Source organism: Mastomys coucha, unplaced genomic scaffold (assembly GCF_008632895.1).
Source record: "Mastomys coucha isolate ucsf_1 unplaced genomic scaffold, UCSF_Mcou_1 pScaffold23, whole genome shotgun sequence".
In the NCBI taxonomy this organism is placed as follows: domain Eukaryota; kingdom Metazoa; phylum Chordata; class Mammalia; order Rodentia; family Muridae; genus Mastomys; species Mastomys coucha.
Genome location: NW_022196906.1, coordinates 11,988,570 through 12,010,234, shown reverse-complemented (window position 1 = coordinate 12,010,234; position 21,665 = coordinate 11,988,570). Strand labels below are relative to the sequence as shown.

The window sequence follows — 21,665 nt, the reverse complement described above, 5'->3', positions numbered from 1 at the left end:
GCCTTAGTTAGAGTTTCTATTGCTGTGACTAAACACCATGATAACAGCTACTATTATAAAGGAAAACATTTAGCTGGGGCTGGCTTACATTCAATTATCATCACGAGAAAAATGGCCTCCTGTAGGCAGAAACTGTCTTGGAGATGTAGCTGAGAGTTCTACATCTGTATCCACAGGCATCAGCAAGTGACTGCAACATACTTTCTCCAACAAGGCCCTACCTGCTTCAACAAGACCACACCTCCTAATAGTGGCACTCTCTATGAGCCTATGGAGACCATTTTCTTTCAAACCAGCACATTCATTTCATTTAATCTATACATGCATATTTATACACAGTCACATGTATATTTTACTTATTTATTTTTATCACATGTATATTTATTTCAAGTTAACACCGAGGAAGTTAGGAACTCAAAAACAGGGCAGGAACCTGGAAGCAGAAGCCATGGAAGAGCGCTGCTTGCTAGATTGCTCAGTGTGGTATCTTGAATGAAAATGGTCCCAGAGGCTCATAGAGATCGACACTTTTGGGAGATGTGGCCTTGTTGGAGAAGCTTCAGTCTTGTTGGTCCAATTCAAAGGGCCAGTAAATATCTTCAACAAAATTATAGAAGAAAACTCCCCTAACCTAAAGAAAGAGATGCCCATACACATACAAGAAGGCTACAGAGCCCCAAATAGATTGGACCAGAAAATAAATTCTTCTCATCATATAATAATCAAAACACCAAATGCACATAACAAGGGATGAATATTAAAAGCAGTAAGGGAAAAAGGTCAAGGAACATATAAAGGCAGACCTATCAGAATTACACCAGACTTCTCACCAGAGACTATGAAAGCTAGAAGATCCTGGGCAGATCTCATATAGATCCTAAGAGAACACAAATGCCAGCCCAGGCTACTATTCCCAGCAAAATTCTCAATTAACCTAGATGGAGAAACCAAGATATTCCATGACAAAAACAAATTTACACAATATCTCTTCACAAATCCAACCCTACAAAGGATAATAGACAGAAATGCTAACACAAGGAGGGAAACTACACCCTAGAAAAAGCAAGAAAGTAATATTCTTTCAACAAACCCTAAAGAAGATAGCCACACAAACATAAAAATAACAACAACAACAAAAAAAACAGGAAGCAAAAATCACTATTCCTTTATATCTCTTAACATCAATGAACTCAATTCCACAATAAAAAGACATAGACTAACAGGGTGGATATGTAAACAGGACCCAGCATTTTGTGGCTCGCAGGAAATGTATCTCATTGTCAAAAACAGACATTACCTCAGAGTAAAGGGCTGTAAAACAATTTTCTAAGGAAATGGTCCCAAGAAACAAACTGGTATAGACATTCTAATATCAGATAAAATTGACTTTCTTTCTCCCTTCCTTCCTTCCTTTCTTTCTTTCTTTCTTTCTTTCTTTCTTTCTTTCTTTCTTTCTTTCTTTCTTTCTTTTGTTTTTTCATCAGTCCTTCTGTCCTTCCTTCCTCTCTCTTTTTGTTTTTAGCAGAGAACATTTTTTAAAATAATATTTATTCACTTTACATCTCACTGCATCCCCATAAGCCCCTTGACAATTCTTCCTCCACCCCTTCCTCTTTTTCTGAGTAGGTGGGGGACCACTGGGTCTCCCCCCGACTTTGGCACATCAAGTCATTGGGAGGCTAAACACTTCCTCTCCCATCGAGGACACACAAGGCAGCCCAAAGAGAAAAACATATCCCACCCACAGGGAAGAACATTTTGAGATAGCCACCTCTTCAGTTGTTCCAGTCCCACATGAAGACCAAGCTGCAGATCTTCTAACTAAGTGACAGGAGGCTTAGGTCCAGCCCATGTAAATTCTTTGGATGATGGTTCAGTCTCAGAGAGCCCCAAGGGTCCAAGTTAGTTGATTCTGTTGTTCTTTCTGTGGAGTTCCTCTCCCCTTAGGGACTGCAATCTTTCCTCCTCTTCTTCCATAAGAGATTTTTTTTTTTTTTTTTTATCACATGTGGTTCTTAAGTCTGCCTCCCTGCCTGGGTATCTGGATGCTGCCAACACACAAGCACAGCAAAGTCCGGGACAGGGAGTCTGCAGTTTGTGCACTTCCATCTGTCCACTAGACCAAGGCGGGTGAAGAGGAACCTTGGATGGATGTGTTCCACAGTGCTCAGGTCTGCTTGGGAACGTTGGGAGTGTCACATGGAATAAAAAGGTTTGGACAGCTACCATGTGGCAGGGAGCTGGAGTGGGAGCAGCAGTATCAGCTGACTCTGTTCTGATGTGAACCTCTGTGTCAGGGAGAGCCTGGCCAGCCAGGTGGGTCCAAGATACAACAATGAGTGCTTCTGAGAGAAAGCTCTTCCCCGAGTGTTACACTTCAGTGAAGACAGCCACTCTCAGACTATCCTTAGTGAAATGACTTGTGCACTTTATTCCATGTGGACAAGAACTATCTGAACCTTGGGAAGTAGCTTGAAATTTAGGAGGGGGGCAGGTAAATATTTTCTATTGGCTGAGGTTAAGATATTGGTGATACTCTAGTTGCATGGGAAGGACTCCCGGGGCTGCATTGTGGTTCTATCAGTTGGTGGTTGTGTTCATGTGTTCCAGAGCAGGCATTAGAGGCTTGGAGGGAGCAGCTCTACTCCTAATCTCTCTGTTTGTGAGATTCCCGAGGCACATCCTACCTCATCAGCTCTTATGCCTGTCTGCTAGTACAGTCCACAGGCCCTACCTATAGGTATAAAAGACCATGTGCAGAAGGGTTTCACATCTGAAAAGAACGTTGTTCGGGGAACAAGGAGAGCTCAGGGGAGATGCACTGATCTCTCTGGGAAAGGGAAATAAAATACATTTGGAAGGTGGATTGGGGGTGGGTGGGGATGGCAATGGGAGGGAAAGGTGGAGGGGGGATAGAGGGAAAGACTATTGGGACAAATGACTGGAATTGAGGGTATTTCCTGGTCAAATTAAAAACCCAATGAAATGGAAACACTCAGGAATCTGTGAGGGTGGCCCTAGTGAAAACTCCTAGTAATGGGGAATATGGAGCCGGAATGGGCCATTTCTGTAACAAGGCAAGGTTTCTAGTGAAGGGATTGGAACATAAACCTACCTACAAAACCTTCAACCTACAATTTTTCTAGCCTGCAAGGTATTCTTGGATAAAGGTGGCATAGAACTTGTAGGAGAGGTTAACCAATGACTGGTTCAGCTTGAGACACACACCAAGAGAGAAAGCCCATTACTGACACTGCCTGGAGGGTCAGGAACCGGAAGCTGGACAGTCCAGAGACCTAAAATTGAAGCAAACACTCTACTTGTAGGCCAGAGCCTAGCATAATTGTAATCAGAGATGCTTCATCCAGCAACCAATGGTAGCACATACAAAATCTACAGCCAAACATTAGGTGGAGTTCTGAACCCTGCAGAATACGGGAAGGTAGGATTGTAAGAGCCAGAATGGTCAAGGAAACCACAAGAAGATGACCCACAGAATCCACTAACTTGGGCTCACAGGAGCTTACGGAGACTGAACTGATAATTAGTGAGCCTGTATGGGTCAGACTTAGGTCTATGCATATATGTTATGGTTGTGTAGCTTGGTGTTTTTCTGGGATACCTAACAGTGGCAGAGAGGGATGCTTTTGACTCTTTTGCTTGCTATTGGAATGCTTTTTCTCCTAGTGAGTTGCCTTGTCTAGCCTTAATATGAGGGGACGTGCCTAATCTTATTGCAACATAATATGCCATATTTAGTTGATATCCCTTGGAGGTCTGCCTTCTTCTGAAGGGAAATGGATGAGGACTGTAGAGGGTGAGGGAAGGACTGGAAAGAAAGGAGGAAGGAGAGACTGCAGTCAGGATGTAATATATGAGAGATGAATAAACAAAAAAAAAAAAAACAAGAAAGAAAGAAACCCTCCACTAAATTTCCTTTGAATAATTTTTAAAAATGTGTCTGGAACTGAACAAGAGCCATTATTGAACATTCTTAAAGGAATTCCCTCATCCCACAGCTAACAGAAATAATACACACAGACATGATTAGAGAAGTTGGTTGACAGGTTCAGTTTCTTCTGATGTAAATTAAGAGGTAATTTTAGCCATCGTTGTACACTAATAGAATAACACTTACAAGAAGCATAACCTGTTCCTGTGGAATTTGTTTTATCTATGTGAGAATACACAAATGGTAACGGACTCACCTGTAGCAATCTAAGAAGCTGAAGGGGTTTGTGGGATCTCATACTGTAATATTGTGGCTGTGGTAAACATAGTAAAGTTATCATGGAGAAAGTGATGCTGAAAATACATTTTTAAGAAATGGGTAGGATCGTAAGTATAAGACAGAGGAAAGAACACTGCTAAAGCATGCTGGGGAACAGCTCAGGACTGGAGTGTCTGAGACAACACTGGGAGGTTCATCTGCAAGGGGATGATAACTGGACCACCACAGACAACAAGTTAAAGTGCAAGTGCAGCAGTGATTCTAATTAACAGAAGGTAAATATGAGAACCACATGAATGCAGTAGACTGGGAATTATGAAGACAAGCATGAAGTCTAAGTTATTTACTAATAGTGCATTGAAGGACAAATGAGCTGGGTAAGTAGACTTAGTAGCAGCATAGAGAGAAGCAGAGGCTGGTGGGCCAGGGTTAGTGCTGAGTTACCCTTTCATTGCCTGACTGCCTGGAACCTTAGCTATGGATGGGTAACATGTGTAACCCTTTATGAATATTGCCATTGAAATATGTAAAAACTAACAGGATCAAAAGTTAGCACTAAGTAAACACACGTTTCCACCTTTTGCATTCTTGTAACAGATATTCTAATAATGACTAAAATTGAAAGCTTGAGTATATTTAGCTCCAGTACCTAAAGAAAATAGGTCATATATTAATAATTCAGAAACTGTAATAGGCCCGAGGGGCCAATAAACTTATGTGTGTCTAAGTAGCTGCTACCTGTTCCAATTATAGTATATCCACAAAAATAAACTTTATTACTTTCTAATTAATGAAATAAAACTAGACTTGTATAGTATTTCTTAAGTTACATTTAATGAAATGATGATTTGCAACCCAATGCACCAGGTATCTTCACAAACATGTGATTCCTTTCAGATGGTCACTTCTCTTCATATTCTAGGAGTTCATTCTCCTTCAACTGCACACATTAGTCTTTTTCAGTGCAGAATCAAAAGCCATAGAAGAGGTGATCATTTACTTTACAAAAAGGCATGTAAGAACAAAATTGGTGGGTGTATTTCTACTTATGTTGAAATTAGGTTTTCTTCTTACTCTTCTTATATTTTCTGTGAATTATATCATCAATGGTAAATAAGCTTGATAAATTAGAAAAGTAAAGTAAAAGATATAGGAAAGTGGTAATTTTGTTATTTAGAGCTTATCTTAATGATTTTTAGATTTGATATTAATTCAGGACAAAGATCAGCATCTTTGTCTGCCATCCAAAACCTGTAGAGATTTGGATTTGACCTGTATAAACTATCATAAGCCTGCTTATATTTCCTTTCCATCAAGTGAGCACTGACCAACGTTCTCTTTATTTCATATTTGTGGCCTTTCATTATAGTTCTACCTTGTTGTATGTAAATTTGCTTTTTTTTGCTTATTGTGTAATTCATGAACCTTCATAGTTTGGATATTTTTCTCTGTTTTCCAATGTATTCATTCCTGTTTAGATTTGTTTACTCCATCCAGGAGAGTGACAACCCTTTCTCATAGGCTACTTTTGTATCACCATGTGCCTACTGTGCCATGATTTATTCTGTATAATTATGTCTTGTTAGGATATACATTTTTTCCTCTGAGATTGTTATCTGAGGACTGCAAGTTATATTGTCCTGATCAAAGTTTTTCAGTATTTCTTTCCTGCCTTCAGGATGAATTTATAAGATGGTATAAAATTGGAACTCTGTACCATCTAGATATTATTTTGCTTCTGAACTTATCTCACATTAATCTCTGTGTTCTCTCTCTCTCTCTCTCTCTCTCTCTCTCTCTCTCTCTGTCTATCTCTGTCTCTGTCTCTGCCTCTGTCTCTGTCTTTCTTATGATTCTATACTATAACTACATTGTCTTAGGATTTTATTGCTATGAAGAGACACTATGACCAAGGCAACTGTTATAAAGGACTCAATTTAATTGGGCCTGGCTTACAGTTTCAGAGGTTCAGTCCATTATCATCATGCTGGGAAGCATGGGAGTGCCCAAGCAGACATGGTACTGGAAGAACCAAGAGCTCTTCATCTTGAAGGCAGCCAAGAGGAGGGTCAGAATCACACTTGCAAGACTTGAACATATTTGAGACATCAAAGCCCTACCTCTACAGTGACACACTTCTTTTAACAAGGTTACACTTCCTCCAATAAGGCTATACCTCCTAATAGTGTCCATGGCCTAAACATATTCACACTACCACATACATTTAATTTTAATTTCTGAGATAATTAGACTAGCTTTTGCTTCTTAATTTTGAAAACATTATCTCATGATTTTCTTGTCTCCATAGCAATGCTGTCATAGAGAACAGTATCACTTAGCCCTTACTCTCCTCATCCCCTTCCATTCAAAAATGCTTATAACTATTAATAGGCAGCGAGTCTTACTCCACATCTGTGTTCAACATTGAGCGTAATCTTTATAGTTTTGGCTATTTTACAAAAAAATAGTCTTAGTCTGTCCACTGTTGCTATTCTGCTTTTTTTGAGCTTTATGTACACAGAGAATCCTTACTCTACTTGTATTATATCATATTATGGGTTAGTGGTTACCATATTTATTCTAGAAACTCTAATGAATTTTAGAAATGTTCACTCAGGGAAGAACTGTGCATGCAAGCTACAAGCACTATCCTACCATGTGTCTTGCTTCTTTTACTTGTGCCTTAGGAAATCATTGTCTGTCTTTTGGTTTTTAGTGGTCAGTTTCCTTTCCTTTGAATTCTTGTTGGATAACTAAATTACTGTTAAGATATTTTTTTTTTTTGGTTAACACGCAGTATCTCTTCTTACTCATAATCTTTCTTTTCTGAAGTCTACATATCTTCACTCAGACCCAAGGTTTCTTGATAGTAGGAATAGATTGTATTGTTATGGTTTTATCTTTCCTCTACTATGTTGAATGTGTGCAACATAAGGAGTGGAAGAAAATGGAAGATTTACATATCTAAGATTGTTCACTGAGAACTGTGTACCACTGAGAAACTTTGCCCTAATATGAATATTAGGACAAATACGTGTATTAGGGAAAATGTTAGAGTCTCTTCAATAGTGGTTATTCTTTTATGTATCATGAAGAGTAATGACTGAAGTTTTTGTTCTTCTATGACTTTGCCAGTGTTTTGACACTCTTAACAATTTTAAAAATTTTTGTTCTAGTAAGTATTCAATGGGTCCTTCTTGTCATTTTAATTTGCATTTCCTTGAGGACATATATGATTTAATTCTCTAGAGCTGAATCAATGAATAAATCTACAAATTATTATTTAGAAAACTAACTCTTTTAATTAAATAGGCTCAGCTTCACAGTATACTATCTACAAGCTGGGGAGCTGGAAAACCAGTCATATAATTCATTTCAAGTTTGGACTCCAAGTCTTCAATGTTCAATCCCAGAACCAGTTGACTGCCTTTTTCCAAAGTGATGGTTTTCCTCTGCTTCCTTTTTCTTCTATTAAGTCTTCTCTCAAGAGTCTGGATTCTGTTCCACAATAACAAGGGTAGATATGTTTTACTCAAGTCACTGAATAAAATGATAATCTCTTAAGAAACATTTTCACAGGTTGCATAGAAATGACATTAGCCAGCTTGAATATCCTTTAACCCTAATACAGTCTAATTGACACATTATTAACCATTATTTGACTGGAAATGTCTTCTTCATGTGCTCTTCTTCAACGTATATATCTTCTTCCATAAGGGCATGTTGAAATCTTGGCTTGGACTACATGGATGTCCATATGATAAAATATAGACTTTACAAACTTCAGGAAAAAATGACTCAAAATTAATCACAAACATAAGTGAAAATGTAAAACTAGAAAATTCATGGAAGACAACAGAACAAAAACTCTGGGTGATCATATGTTGATAATGACATTTTATTCATGACATCACAAGCACAATTAAGAAGAAAGAATTGATAAGCTAAGGTTTATGAAAATTACAAGTTATGTTCCTTAAAAACAATGGCCAAGAGAATGACATGATAAGCCATAGATAAGGAAAAATGCCTACAGAAAACATTCTTGATAAAGGACTATGTTCAACATAGACAAAACCCCTAAAGATTCAAAATTAAGAAAATCGACTAAAAATCATTTAAGACTCCAATAAATAAATAACCCAATGGAAAAAAAAATAAACAGGTTACAGAAGAGCACATGGGAAAATAAATTCCAAGATATGTGATGGTTTCATATATAGTTCAAATGAAGTGATCCCATTTGGGCTGACAATCATCTTACTGAGAGCCATCCCCAACTATAAATGTCGATACAAGTAAAGAGAAACTTACTTAAAAGTTGTTGGTTAGAACAGTTTAAAAGACTCTTCCAAATATAAACTCCTAGTTTTCCTTGGTTGCCTTCAAGAAATTGCAGGTTAGTCTTTATTGCTGAAGACACTATGAACTTTGGATACAAGACCCAGATGACCTGAGTTATATCATACCTGTAATTCTATTCCCTGAGCATTAGCCTTAGGGGTACCAGAAGGCACCATGCAAGCTTCCAAAGGAGGGAAGAAAGCAATAGTTCTATCCAGCCATGATACCTATGAAACACAATGATAACCACCAACATGGCAGAATAAGCCTAAGTGTACAACAGTAGTACTTCTACATTTGTGGTAACCAATAACTCTCTAAGAACCCACTGAACAAGAAGGCATCAATTCTTGGTACTGCATACCTAGTTAACTACCTAGAGCTAGTGAGGTCATGAAATTTACTACTGATGCTTTATTGTTAACTTTTACTTGAATAATTCTTAGCTGTGTTCTAAATTTGTATCGGTCTACCCACAAATAACTGTAGCTCTCACCCTTCATCAAAAAACAAACAATATAAAACTCTAAAACAAACAAACAAATAAACCCTTCTCTTTACAACTGAAGGAAGCCATTGCATAAAAATTATAACTAATCAGAATTCAGAAAAAAAAGTCATTGTGGGGTACCTAGTCCCAGTTAACATAATTACTACATAACTCTTGATCATTCATCTTTTTATTTACTCAACAAAGACTAACTGCTGTGTACTGAGGCAAAGGAGAAGAGGAAGGACTTAACTAGTACTAAGTGGCTTTAGAAATTTTGAGAAATCCATCTGATTGTGAGAAACTGGTTCAGAAGCTTCACATTCTTTATATCAATTAGTAGGAATAAAGGTCATAGACTTTATAGTCATACACTTAGCATTCTTAATTGTTACTCTTGATTGAGAATCTTAGATTGACACTCAATATAATCATGAGTTTTCCATTTTCTACTGCAGCTCATGATTTTCCATCTCCCATTGCAATTCAAATGATTTTCCATGGAGTGAGTTTTCAGTAGGAAATTAAAACTAATGTATTATGAAGAATCTCTTTCTGTCCCTTTCTGTCTCTGCCTCTGTCTGTTTCAGTTTCTGTCTCTCTGTATGTCTCTCTGTCTGTCTCTGTCTCTCCCTCTCTCCCACACACATGTGTGCATGGTTACACACCTGCACATGTTTGTGTAAGCAGGTGTGCTATAGCTCAACTATAAGGAATTGAATTTTTAAATGAAAAACAGAGAAGTTATGAAGAAGTGGATGACATTCTGACAATCTGCATAGAAAAGTACAGAATGAAGTCTTGATGTTTAGAATTGTTAAGGTTACAAAAGAGGAGCAATCCTTTTAATTTATTAGCCATAACACTAAGTCACAGATTCAGGAGACAAAAGAGCTTATTTCAGGTAATTTAAACTCCAAAATGTAAACATATTCAGGAACAATGATGGTGCAATTGAGACTTAACTGTAATACCTCAAAGGGTCAAATAAGATGCTACTTCTACTATGGGAGATGTGCTTAACAACAAACAGGGCTTCATGACCTTAGCATCACAAGGAAGGGTGATAATGAGACTCTTTCTTAGAATGAAATGACATGTCTGGAATTATAATGGTTGTCATTGTTTGTCCATAACAGTCTCTTTGGGATGCCCTTTGCATGTAGATGTTGAATTTCCTGACTAAAACGCAGGGAATTAAGTGCTGTGTGGCAGAAGACAGGAAGAAATGTAATATTACCCTTCTCATCTAAGACAGTAATACAGTATGTCTGGGGCTTAGAAAACACACTTTGCACGTATATACATCTCTAAACACGTTATATCAGTAATTAATTTCAAGCACATTTCACAGTGTGAGAGCAGAAAATGTTACTTTGAGAAACATATTCTTTAAATGGATTTTGCAATGAAATGTGTTCCATGTAATATGTTGTATGGCATATGACCTTAGAGAAGCTGTTAAGCTAAAATTTGTAAGTAAGTATAATTTTGTAATAAATAAATCTTTATGTCCCTCAGAGAAAAATAATCACAGTTTGCAGGAGTATTGAATTAAGACACAGCTTCCATAAAGTTAGCATTCATAAAGTTAGGCAAAATACTGTCTGAGTACTATATGAAAGAAAATCCTGTAATAGTAGGAAGATGGTTGAGACCCTTCTTATATGATGGTGTATTATATTTTATAAACAAGGGAACTTGAGGTATCAGAATGAAAGTTCATCAGCTAACTCTGTCTGCTATTAGAAATATGATCTTCCTAGAATATGTTAAGGACCTGATCTCAGATATTAACTTTCATGTATTGTTGTTTGTACTTTCTGCTCCCTCAAGAGGGGTGCCCTGTTGAGGAGCCGATCATGTACTCGGGTGATGTGAGTTGAAATCTTCATTGGTCTGATAAGGCTAGGGCCTGTGAATGAGCATTGGAAGGAAAAGGCAGAGCTGAAAGTTTTAGAGAAGGGAGAGAAGAAGAAGAGAGATGGAAGATGGAGGGAGAAGGAGATGGAGGAAGAAGAGGTTGAAGATGGAACAGATATACTTGGCTTGGAGGAGCCACAGGTAGCTAGGAAGTTCATAGATGGGTAATATGGTAGTGAACTGGCATATTTGTACAATCTAAGTGTGCAGCTTGTAATTACATTATTGAGTTGTGTGTTCTTTGCACAAGCATTTTGGGGTTGGAGATTTACCATTATAAATCTGGCTGGTATAAGTCTCTGTGTTTCCATTTCATGGGTTAAGGGGAGCTGAGTGAGCAGTAGCTGCCATTCTGCAGGCCAGGAGCCACAGGGGATAGATAGCCTGAGAAATTCGAACAGCAGCTCTAGACATTTCTGGTTAAACTGGTTTGATCAGCATAGCAAGTGGAGACCAAGAGAGATGGGTTGAGAGTGGGTTTTTGACTGGTGCAGCTTGGCAGCAAGCTAACCACAGGAACTAGGGCAAGACAGCCACAAAGAGCTAGCTGTGAGGGATGAGCGAAACCACTGATGCTGGTGCTGGGTTTAGTGTGTGTTTATTTTAAAAACTACACACTACCGACAGTGTCCTTTGCGTTACGCAAGCTTTTCAATTTTATGAGATCCCATTTGTCAATTCTCGATCATAGAGCATAAGCCATTGGTGTTCTGTTCAGAAAAGTTTCCCCTGTGCCAATGTGTTCAAGGTTCTTTCCCACTTTCTCTTCTATTAGATTCATCATATCTGATTTTATGTGGAGGTCCTTGATCCACTTGGACTTGAGTTTTGTTCAAGGACACAAGAATCGGTGAATTTGCATTCTTCTACATGCTGACAGCCAGTTGAGCCAGCACCATTTGTTGAAAATGCTGTATTTTTTCCCACTGGATGATTTTAGCTCCTTTGTCAAATATCAAGTAACCAAAGGTGTGTGGGTTCATTTCTGAGTCTTCAATTCTATTCCATTGATCTACCTAGCTATCTCTGTACCCATACCATGTGGTACAGATATTGTGGTACAATACCACTAATGCTCTGTAGTACAGCTTGAAGTCAGGGATAATGCTTTCCCTAGAAGTTATTTTATTGTTGAGAATGGTTTTTGCTATCCTGGGTTTTTTGTTATTCCAGATAAATTTCAGAATTGCTCTTTCTATCTCTGTAAAGGATTGAGTTGGAATTTTGATGGGGATTGCATTGAATCTGTAGATTGCTTTTGGTAAGATGGCCATTTTTACTATGTTAATCCTACTGATCCATGAGCATGGGAGATCTTTCCATCTTCTGAGATCTTTAATTTCTTTCTTCAGAGACTTGAAGTTCTTGTCATACAGATCTTTCTCTTGCTTGGTGAGCTTCACACCATGATATTTTATATTATTTGTAAAGGGAGTCATTTCCCTAATTTCTTTCTCAGTCTGTATCCTTTGAGTAGAGGAAAGCTACTGATTTGATTGGATTAATTTTGTATCCAGCTATTTTGCTGAAGTTGTTTATGAGTTGTAGGAGTTCCCTCGTGGATTTTTTTTTGGGAGGTCACTTGTGTATCTGATCATATCATCAGCAAATAGTGATACCTTGACTTCCTCTCCAATTTGTATCCCTTTGATCTCCTTTTGTTGCCTAATTGCTCTGGCTAGAACTTCAAGTACTATATTGAATAGATGGGGGGTGGGGGAGTGGTCATGGGTGACCCATGGCTCCAGCTGAATATGTAGCAGAGGATTGCCTTATCATGCATCACTGGGAGGGGAGCCCCTTGGTCTTGTGGAGGCTTGATGACCCAGTGTAGGGGAATGCTGGTGTGCTGATGGAGGAGTGGGTGGGCGGGTGGAGGAGCACCCTCATAGATACAGGGGGAAAGGGCAGGGGATAGGGAGTCTGTGGAGGGGATACTAGGAAGGGGGATAACATTTGGAAATAAATAAAATAACCAATAAAAAATTGAAAAAAAACTTCACACACTACAATTAACAGGGCTTCTATTTGTTTTAACAATTACCTGTGGCCTAACATTTTTTATTAATCATTTTATTGGTTTACATTTCAAATTATATCCCTCTTCCTGTTACCCTTTCACAAACCCCCTATCTCTTCTACCCTTTGCCTCTATGAGGCTCTTCCTCCATCCACTTACCCACTCCTGCCTCACCCTCTAGTATCCTCCTATGCTGGGGCATCAAACCTCCACAGGACCGAGGGACTCCCCTCTCACTGATGACAGATAAGGCCATCCTCTGTTATATATGTATCTGGAGTCATGGATCCCTCCATCTATACTCTTTGGTTGGTAGTTTAATCCCTGGGAGCTCTGGGTGGTCTGGTTATTGATATTGTTCTTCCTATAGGGTTTCGATCCCCTTCAGCTCCTTCAGTCCTTCCCCTAGCTCTTCCACTGTCTCTTGGTCCAGTCCAATGGTTGGCTGTGACTATCTGCATCTTTATTGGTCAGGTGCTACTAGAACTTCTCAGGTAAATAGTTACATTTATCAGCTGGCAGTAAATATTCTCACAACATCTACCCTGAAATGTTCACAACTATCAATGTGATTGTAGTTTGATTCTTAACAATTTGTTCTCCCAAGTTTACCATTAGAACTGGGTCCTATGGTATATGACCTGTGAGACTGCACACAGCTTCTTGTTTAGAATTGCCTCATACTTGATTAATACTAATTTTTATTTATTCTGAATTTTTAAGTAATTTTTGATTAGGGGACCTTGCATTCATAATTTGCATAGGGCCAGCAAATTACCTCAGCCTGCTCACCATTGCTTTTATGTTATTTTTCCAAAGGGAGTTCAGTATCTCTGGACTCTGTTGAGTTGTTCAGTCCACCCAGAAATAATCTGAAAGAGAAACTCTTGTTAAAATGAATAGTACACTGTTGATAAAATGTCATCATTTCTTTTTATTTTGGGTTAACATCAAGCAGATGCCATGACATTATGCCCTCATGATTTTCAAAGTAGATATTTACCTTCTCCCCTTTATCACTAATTCTGTTTTTATATATATTTCACTTGTTTTGGGTAAAATGCATAAAATCTCATTTTCTCACAATACATATTTTCATTTGTATAATAGGCTGTCATGTTGAAGACACTTTATTGTTATCGAATTAAAAACAAAATGACTATACATGTTGAGATTTAATAGACCAAATACCGTTCCTTCTATGCTTGATTTCTCCATGAGATGGCAAATTTTCACTGCCATTACATTTCAGTCAATTTTAAAATATCTTGTGACTTGCCAAGTTCATAGCAACCCTCCTCTCATTTATAAACTTCTTTTAAAATCTAAGTTTAACAGCTTTCATTTATTTGAAACACAGATTAGTTAAAATTTTACTTAGAAGCCCCTTATAATAACAATAATCATGCTTCATTTTTCATTTCTATTTTACTAAAGCATTGAAGTCATGTACTCTTATTAAACCCTTACATATAACACATATTTACTATATATTATAAGTTATTCTTATTAGTATAGGTGATATGATTCAATAATTACTGCTCCTATAGGTAGAAACATTTCATTGGTGCTCACCTGCTGTGGGTGGTTTCACTTGCAGCACTATCCTATCTCATATGGCAGTTGTAACCTATGTGAACTTTCCCACCTTGAGTCATGTAGATCACTAATGCTGGAATATGTGGTCATTTCAGCCAGGACTTAGTCAACGTTTTCAACTTCTGCTTTTTCTTTTCTTGTGTTCTCCTTATTAGCCTTATTATAATATTTCTTTCTATAGCTCAAGTAGATTAAGGCAGAATAAAATTATTACTTGGATCTTTAGGAGGTCAGCCACTGAAATTTTAAAAGGCTAAACATTTTTAGTTTCTGGGATGAAGGTTGGATTGATTTCTTCCTATGACTCTATAGTAATATTAAACATATTCATAATTCTGCCTAACTTTTGAGACTTATCCAATTGTGGGCATTACAACATCAGAAGTCTTCTTAATCATTGTGAACCTACTCTTATTAAAATATCAATGGTCCACCTAGTATTTCTAGATGAGTTAATTTTAGAAGTAAAATCCTGGCTATCAGTGCTAGATTATAAGTTTATTATACATTTATTGTTATCTTCTTTGATAAAGGTTAATTGGTGTTTACACCATTTCTCTAGGTTCATTTATCTCTGGCCTTTGTGGCCTGACACACTCATATTTCGTTCAGCCACCCAGCAATATGTAGCCACATGATATATTAACTGTAAAAACTCCTCTCAATAAAGCCTGTTACATTTTGAGGTTTAGACTAAAATTATAAAGGCCCTGGATTCACATTTTACAGCAAAGGAGACAAACTTCTCCATCTTGTGCTGTATACAAGGAGAAAATAATTTATGAAACAATATGTAGATTAGATAGAAGATACAGAATCAGATTCATGTAGGAACTAAGAATTTCTGGGTCTCTTTATTAAGGTAGCTTCTCAGGACACAATGACTGGCTTGGCCTTCATTGACATTTGCTATTTCCAGACACCGTGCTTTATGCTACTGGACTCAATCTCACTGAAGTACTGTGAGGGAATTCTGACTTTATTATTCTCTTAATATTTTCAAAATTTTTTTCTATTTTTTTGAAAATAGATTCTTCTTTATTATAATAAACGATTACACTGGACCATACCTCAAAGCAAGGTCCTTTGCTATTGAGCTCTTGAACTATGGCTTGTTTGGGTTAAAATGGGCTGTGAGTGCAAGATGAGTGCCAAGTTTCAAAGATAGCCCCCTCTCAAGCAGTGTTAGTTCTTGTTAACTCATCACACATGTTTGCTGAGAGGGACCAGCATGATAGAATACCCCAAGCCACCTACAAACATAAAAGGAAGAAAAAGAGGCAAAAGACCATTCTGATTAGAATCACGTAGTTCAAGAGAAAAGAAAAAAATGTCCCTGACCAGCTACAGGAGAGATAGCACCCTCCACCCCACAGCTGCTCCGCTGTTCTGTTTGCAGGTGATTCCCTCTTTCTGTTGGTCTCTTAGACAGTAAGTGCCTCCATTTTGACCTTTGGAACTTAACAGGTGTAGTTCATTAAAGCCTGTGTTAAAAGTAAAGGGCTGTTTACAGCAGAGGGGTCACCAGCCAGGCAGTGACAGTACTGTGGGCAAGACTTTGGTTGTGAAGGATCCAAGATGGTACTGTTAGGCAGCACAGCTAGCAAGCCTGCACTCAGACTTGCTGTTGAATGCTCTGCACACTGATAGTAGTCCTTTGAACTACAGTAGGGTATTTAATAAGAGGATGTCAACTAAACGAAGAGTTACTTCCATGACCTGGAATTCAAGAGACTATTTTAAATTTACCCCCAAAACATAGTGTTCAAAACATAAGAACATCTTTCAATGCTAGGGTTGTATTTACAATAAAGCATGCATTACTTGATGAAGTTGGCACTTTAAACACTATGTACCATGCTAAGTTCGGAAAGTGTATGTTATTGTACCTTATAGGAAGAGGAGGATAAACATGCAGACTTTTGCACAGGTTTACACAATTACTTAGTTCTACTGTGCAAAACACTTTGCAACTACTTGACTTTTTTTTTAACCTCCCCCCACCATATGTTTTCTATGTTACAACTAATTTATACAGGATTCTAAAGTAAATTCAAATGGAAATCAAAGCCAATAGGCAGCAGATCTGTATGTTGTTTTTAATCTTCCAGTTTTGGCTACAAGTGTAGTATAACACAAAGTCAAAAATGACCTCCTTGAGGTATGTCTAGATATGTGGTTTATAATGTCAAAATGGAGAGCAAAGGCTGACACCTAATGACTGTTAGTAAATTAGAGTCTATATATTAACAACAAAAATAAAATTTATGTATTTGTTCCTCTGTTTTCCCACAAGACATACTTAATTCTAGCTTTGGTAGGCTTCCTGGGGTTGTAATTAGGAAGTCAGTTAAATAAATAAGGGCACTCCTCCCTGTAGTAAAGCCACCCAATTCTTACATTCATAATTTTAAGAATTATTTCAAATAAAACAAAGGCAGTGCTTCCTACTTTATTTTTTTCTGATGTATGAAGGCATTTGAGGCATGATCAAGCTATCCTCAGCCTCAGAGCTCTTATGCTGCTCGATCTTGTTCATGCATTTGCTTGCTCTGACATACTCTTTCCTATTAATAACTGTTAACTTCCTCCATTGCTCTTAAAGAATAAAAAGCAATAGAAAAGAGAGAGCTAAGGAAGGAAAGGAAAGAAAAGAAAAGAAATGGCAAGAGTACTTCCCTGGAGGAGACTATGTCAGAAGAGACAATAGTGTAACTGTTGGTGATTATCTCAATAAAATTTTCTTTCTTTTTTTCTTCATCTTTTCATTTTTATATTAACAGCTTGATTGAGGTGAAATTGACATGCAATGAACTACATATGTGCTAACCTTACAATCTGACAAGTTTTGACAACCATCAACATTTACACAACCATCACCTCAGTCAAGCTAATGAGCCTGCCATGCCCTTCACTCCACGAGATTTTTTTCCCCATGCCTCTTTGCAGTCTCTCTGCCATCTCCGTGTCCTGGGGAGAATCCTGGGCAAGCATGGCAGTTGGTCGCCTGCCTCCTGGCTCTGGATTACTTTGCATCTCTCAGAATTTTTTTTTTTATTTTGAAAGTTTATTGATTTTTATGGATGTACATATTCACAAATGTAGTACATATTGATAGGGTATTTTTTTGTTATATTCTTTAAAATTTATAAAATATTATAACAATAAAAATGAGTATTATAAAAGTTGTTTGATATAAAACAACAATCAATTTAACAGTCTTATGTAGATGCACGTCTATAGCAATAGTGAAAATACATTTTTCTCAATATAAATTTTAAATAACTCCAAACATATTAACTGTATACTTCAAACCAATACATCACTACTAGTATTTTCTTAAATGAACATAAATATATAAAGTCTTTTTGTTCGTTTTGTATTTAGTAGAGTTTGAAATCTTGGCTCTTGGAGTCGCTGGGAGGGTGAGGGCTGCTGCGTAGCTGAGTGTGCTCTATGGATCATGTGCTGCTATGGATGCCTGAAGTACTTGACCTGCGGGTTGGGAAGACTCAACCATCTCCATGCTGGGCTGGATTAAGTGCCTGCTGAGGATGTGGTTTCAGCGAGCTGGGGTCAGCACACAGTCGGTACTATGGTCTGGCAAACCATATGGGTCATCTCGGAGTACCGTAAGGAAAATTGGTACCAACTTATCTCTGATTCAGTGTCGAAGAGTTCAATTTCAGCTTACCAGCCATGCAACAGAATGGAGTCCCACACACTCAGGAGAAAGTGTGGTCGCATCTTTTGCTGATGTTGGATGGGTAGCCACTGAAGAAGGAGAGTGCTCAATAAGACTCAGGGCAGAGGTCAGGTCCAAGCCTCCTCTTGAGGATGACCCTCCTTGCACTGAGAAGCCCCCAAGCAGGCACATTTCCTTACCAAACTTGTGTCAAGACAAGCCTTCTCCACAGACGACGCTGGCCAGCGAGGAGGCCTTGCAGAAGATCTCTGCACTTGAGAGTGAGCTTGCTGCTCTTAGAGCTCAGACTGCTAAGATTGTGAGCCTGCAGGAGCAACAGAGTCCAAGTGCAGGTTGCTTAGATTCTTCCACATCTGTTACTGTAGCACCACCTCCTCCTCCTCCTCCTCCTCCTCCTCCTCCTCCTCCTCCTCCTCTTCCTCCTCCCTCTCCCCCTCCACTGGTGCTCCACCAAAGTACATCTGCTCTTGATCTGATTAAAGAACGAAGAGAACAGAGACTCAATGCTGGAAAGACTTCGGCTAAGGGCCACCCAAAGAAGCCTGACATACCAAATATGCTAGAGATCCTTAAAGACATCAACAGTGTGAAGCTACGGTCAGTTAAGAGGTCAGAGAAAGATGTAAAATCTAGGCCACTGGATACTACTGACCCTGCTGCCCTCATAGCAGAGGCTCTGAAAAAGAAGTCTGCGTATCGGCATCGACACAATAGCCAAGGAGAAGCTGAAAGAGGAATTCCAAAGTTAGAGTCAGAAGTCACCTCAGAGCCAGCCCTGTTTGGCCTACATATATTGAAGTCTACAGGGAAAATGAAGGCTTTAATTGAACATGTTCCAGACTCCTAATGGACAATGAACTCAGAAGGACTCCTGGTCCACCTGTTGGCTTGCAGAGCTGAGTTTGGCTAGTAGAAATCACCAGTATTTAGTAAATTCCTGACTGTAGTATTTGTTGGTCTCCTTCTTAGCCTAATTAAAGGAGTGAGAAATAGTGAAAACACCAGAAGTGGGTTTGGCTCCTATGAGATGGTCAGTTCTGGAGCTCTCCTTTACACACATGTATTTACGTGCATTTTCAGTTCTTAACACTAACATCCGTGTAAAAGTTTTATATGCACACATTTGGATACAAAAAGATGTAAAAGCTCACAATGAATGCATCAGAGAGGACACTGTTATCTTCCTCTTCATCAAGTTTACTAGTCAGTGACGAACAGCTGGTACACTGTTATAGCACACCACTGGAGCTGGGAATGCCTCGGACAGGACTTGAGTATGTTCTCACTTTCTGTTTTCTGGAGCTGGGTTTACGTAAACAGCAGAAGATGTTTACTGCTGAGTCTCTGCATTGCTTTCTGTTAGAGGGAAGACCAGGAAGGCTGTTCACACTTCATTACCACTCACTACTGGGGAGCAAATATACTTCAAGTAGTAACAAGTCAAATTATTGAATTAAATCATTTCTTAAATAAAAGCCAGAATGTATCATCTTATCAGCTTAATACGTGGCCTCATAAAGATGATCTACTGCTAAGTTAATAATTGTCTTAGTTAAGATTACTATCACTGTGATGAAACACCATTGCCAAAAGCAACTTGGGGGAGGAAATGGTTTATTTCACTCACAGTACCATATAGCAGTTCACCATCACAAGCACTGAGGGTAGGAACTGAGCAGGGCAGGATCCTGGAGCCAGGAGCTCATGCAGAGGCCATGGAGGGTGCTGCTTTTACTGGCTTGCTTCCTATGGCTTGCTCAGTTTGCTTTCTTATAGAACCCAGAACCAGCCCAGGGTTGGCACTACCCTCCTCCATCAATCACTAATTAAGAGAATGCATTACAGCCAGATCTTATGGAGGCATTTTCTCAATTGAGGTTCACTTCCTTTTAGATGACTCTAGCTGTGTCAAGATGACAAACTAGCCAGCACAATACTTCTAGAAATGTCTGTGTAATTGAATTTATAATTTTGATATATTGGTCAAAATATCCTTTATAATGAAACATTACTGAATAGGTGAATAAATTCCCTTTAAGCTATTTATTATTGGTCAGTCAGTGAATTACATTATACAGATAAACCTTAGGTGTTATTAGAAAGTAGAAAACTGCCTTTGTTATCTAGGGCTTGGAAGGACTTGCTATTCTCTAAAGTACTTAGTAATTGTCATGATTTTTGTGTTTCTGATAGACTCTTTAATGTCAGAATCTCTTACCATGAGTAAATATTTGGATTATTTAAATCTAGAGTAGTGTTCTTCCCAGAATTTAGAGATGGAAAGTGTAGGTAATATTTTAAATTATTGAAAATAGGTGTTCTAAATCATGACAAAGATTGGGCTATTTTTCATAGCTTATTTAGTTTAAATTGTGATATGTTTTTGCTGTATATTGTTTCTAAATATTTTATATGGTTTGAAAACTGTCTTTTATGAGATTCAGAAAATTTGTCTGACCACATATTTTGATCTAAGAAGTTTATATTTATATCAGTATTGAATTTGGCTAGCATTCTACTATATGAAAGTTACTATTTTAAAATAAAGTAAGCTGTTGAATTTTCAAAAAAAAAATCTTGGCTCTTACTGTGGTACAAGCCCAAAATAAGAACAATTTTTAGACATTGGGTTTCATTGTAATAAGGCTGTATTTCAATGACCCTCACATCACCAAAAGATTTACCTCCATCGTAGCTAAGCTGAAAGTTCATAGTTCTGAAAGTTTTATAAGCTGAAAGTTCACCAAAAAATGAATTGTAGGCTCAATTTTTTGGATACAGATTTCCTGCTATGGTCAAAACTATTTGACTTGAATGAGTGACTTTATTCTCAGCCCACAGAGAACAGGTTACATTCATTTAAGAAATGGTGTGTGTATTAAGATGGTCTATCCATAAAGTCATTCACGAATGGTTTCAATGAACAATGGTTTTGCTTGGAGGGTGGCACAGACATTAGGTGAGGGTAAGAATTTGGTTCATTAGCTATGATAATTTGGAAAAGCATTCATCTCAGAGAAAGAGTAACTTATAAAGTCCTCTTCTTCAAATTGATACAAGAGTTACAGACGTCGAGCAAAGCATTCAGTCTCACTCTTTGTTGTTATCTTACAAGAAACCTCCCTAGTTAATCGTCTATGTTTCTTTTGGGTATATAAATACTTTTGAAATATATAAGCTGTTCTGAAAACCATAGTATAGTCTAAAAACATGAAATAAACAATACTATTAATAGAGAGGCTGAGATAGGGGAAGCAGGATTTCAAGACCCGTATGTTGTACATAGCCAGACACTGTCACAAACAAACAAGCTGACAGTGTATATAGATTCTACAATGTTGGACCTATTTCT

The 21,665-nt window shown here is 38.0% G+C and overlaps 1 protein-coding gene across 1 annotated transcript; it reads left to right on the top strand.

The window, feature by feature from the left end:
- Window positions 1-18,054: 18,054 nt before the first annotated feature.
- On the top strand, window positions 18,055-19,262 carry LOC116072971 (mitochondrial fission regulator 1-like). The gene has a single exon (XM_031344588.1). It carries the CDS (start codon window positions 18,132-18,134, stop codon window positions 19,158-19,160), a length of 1,029 nt encoding a protein of 342 aa, XP_031200448.1. The 5' UTR covers window positions 18,055-18,131; the 3' UTR covers window positions 19,161-19,262.
- Window positions 19,263-21,665: the final 2,403 nt, after the last annotated feature.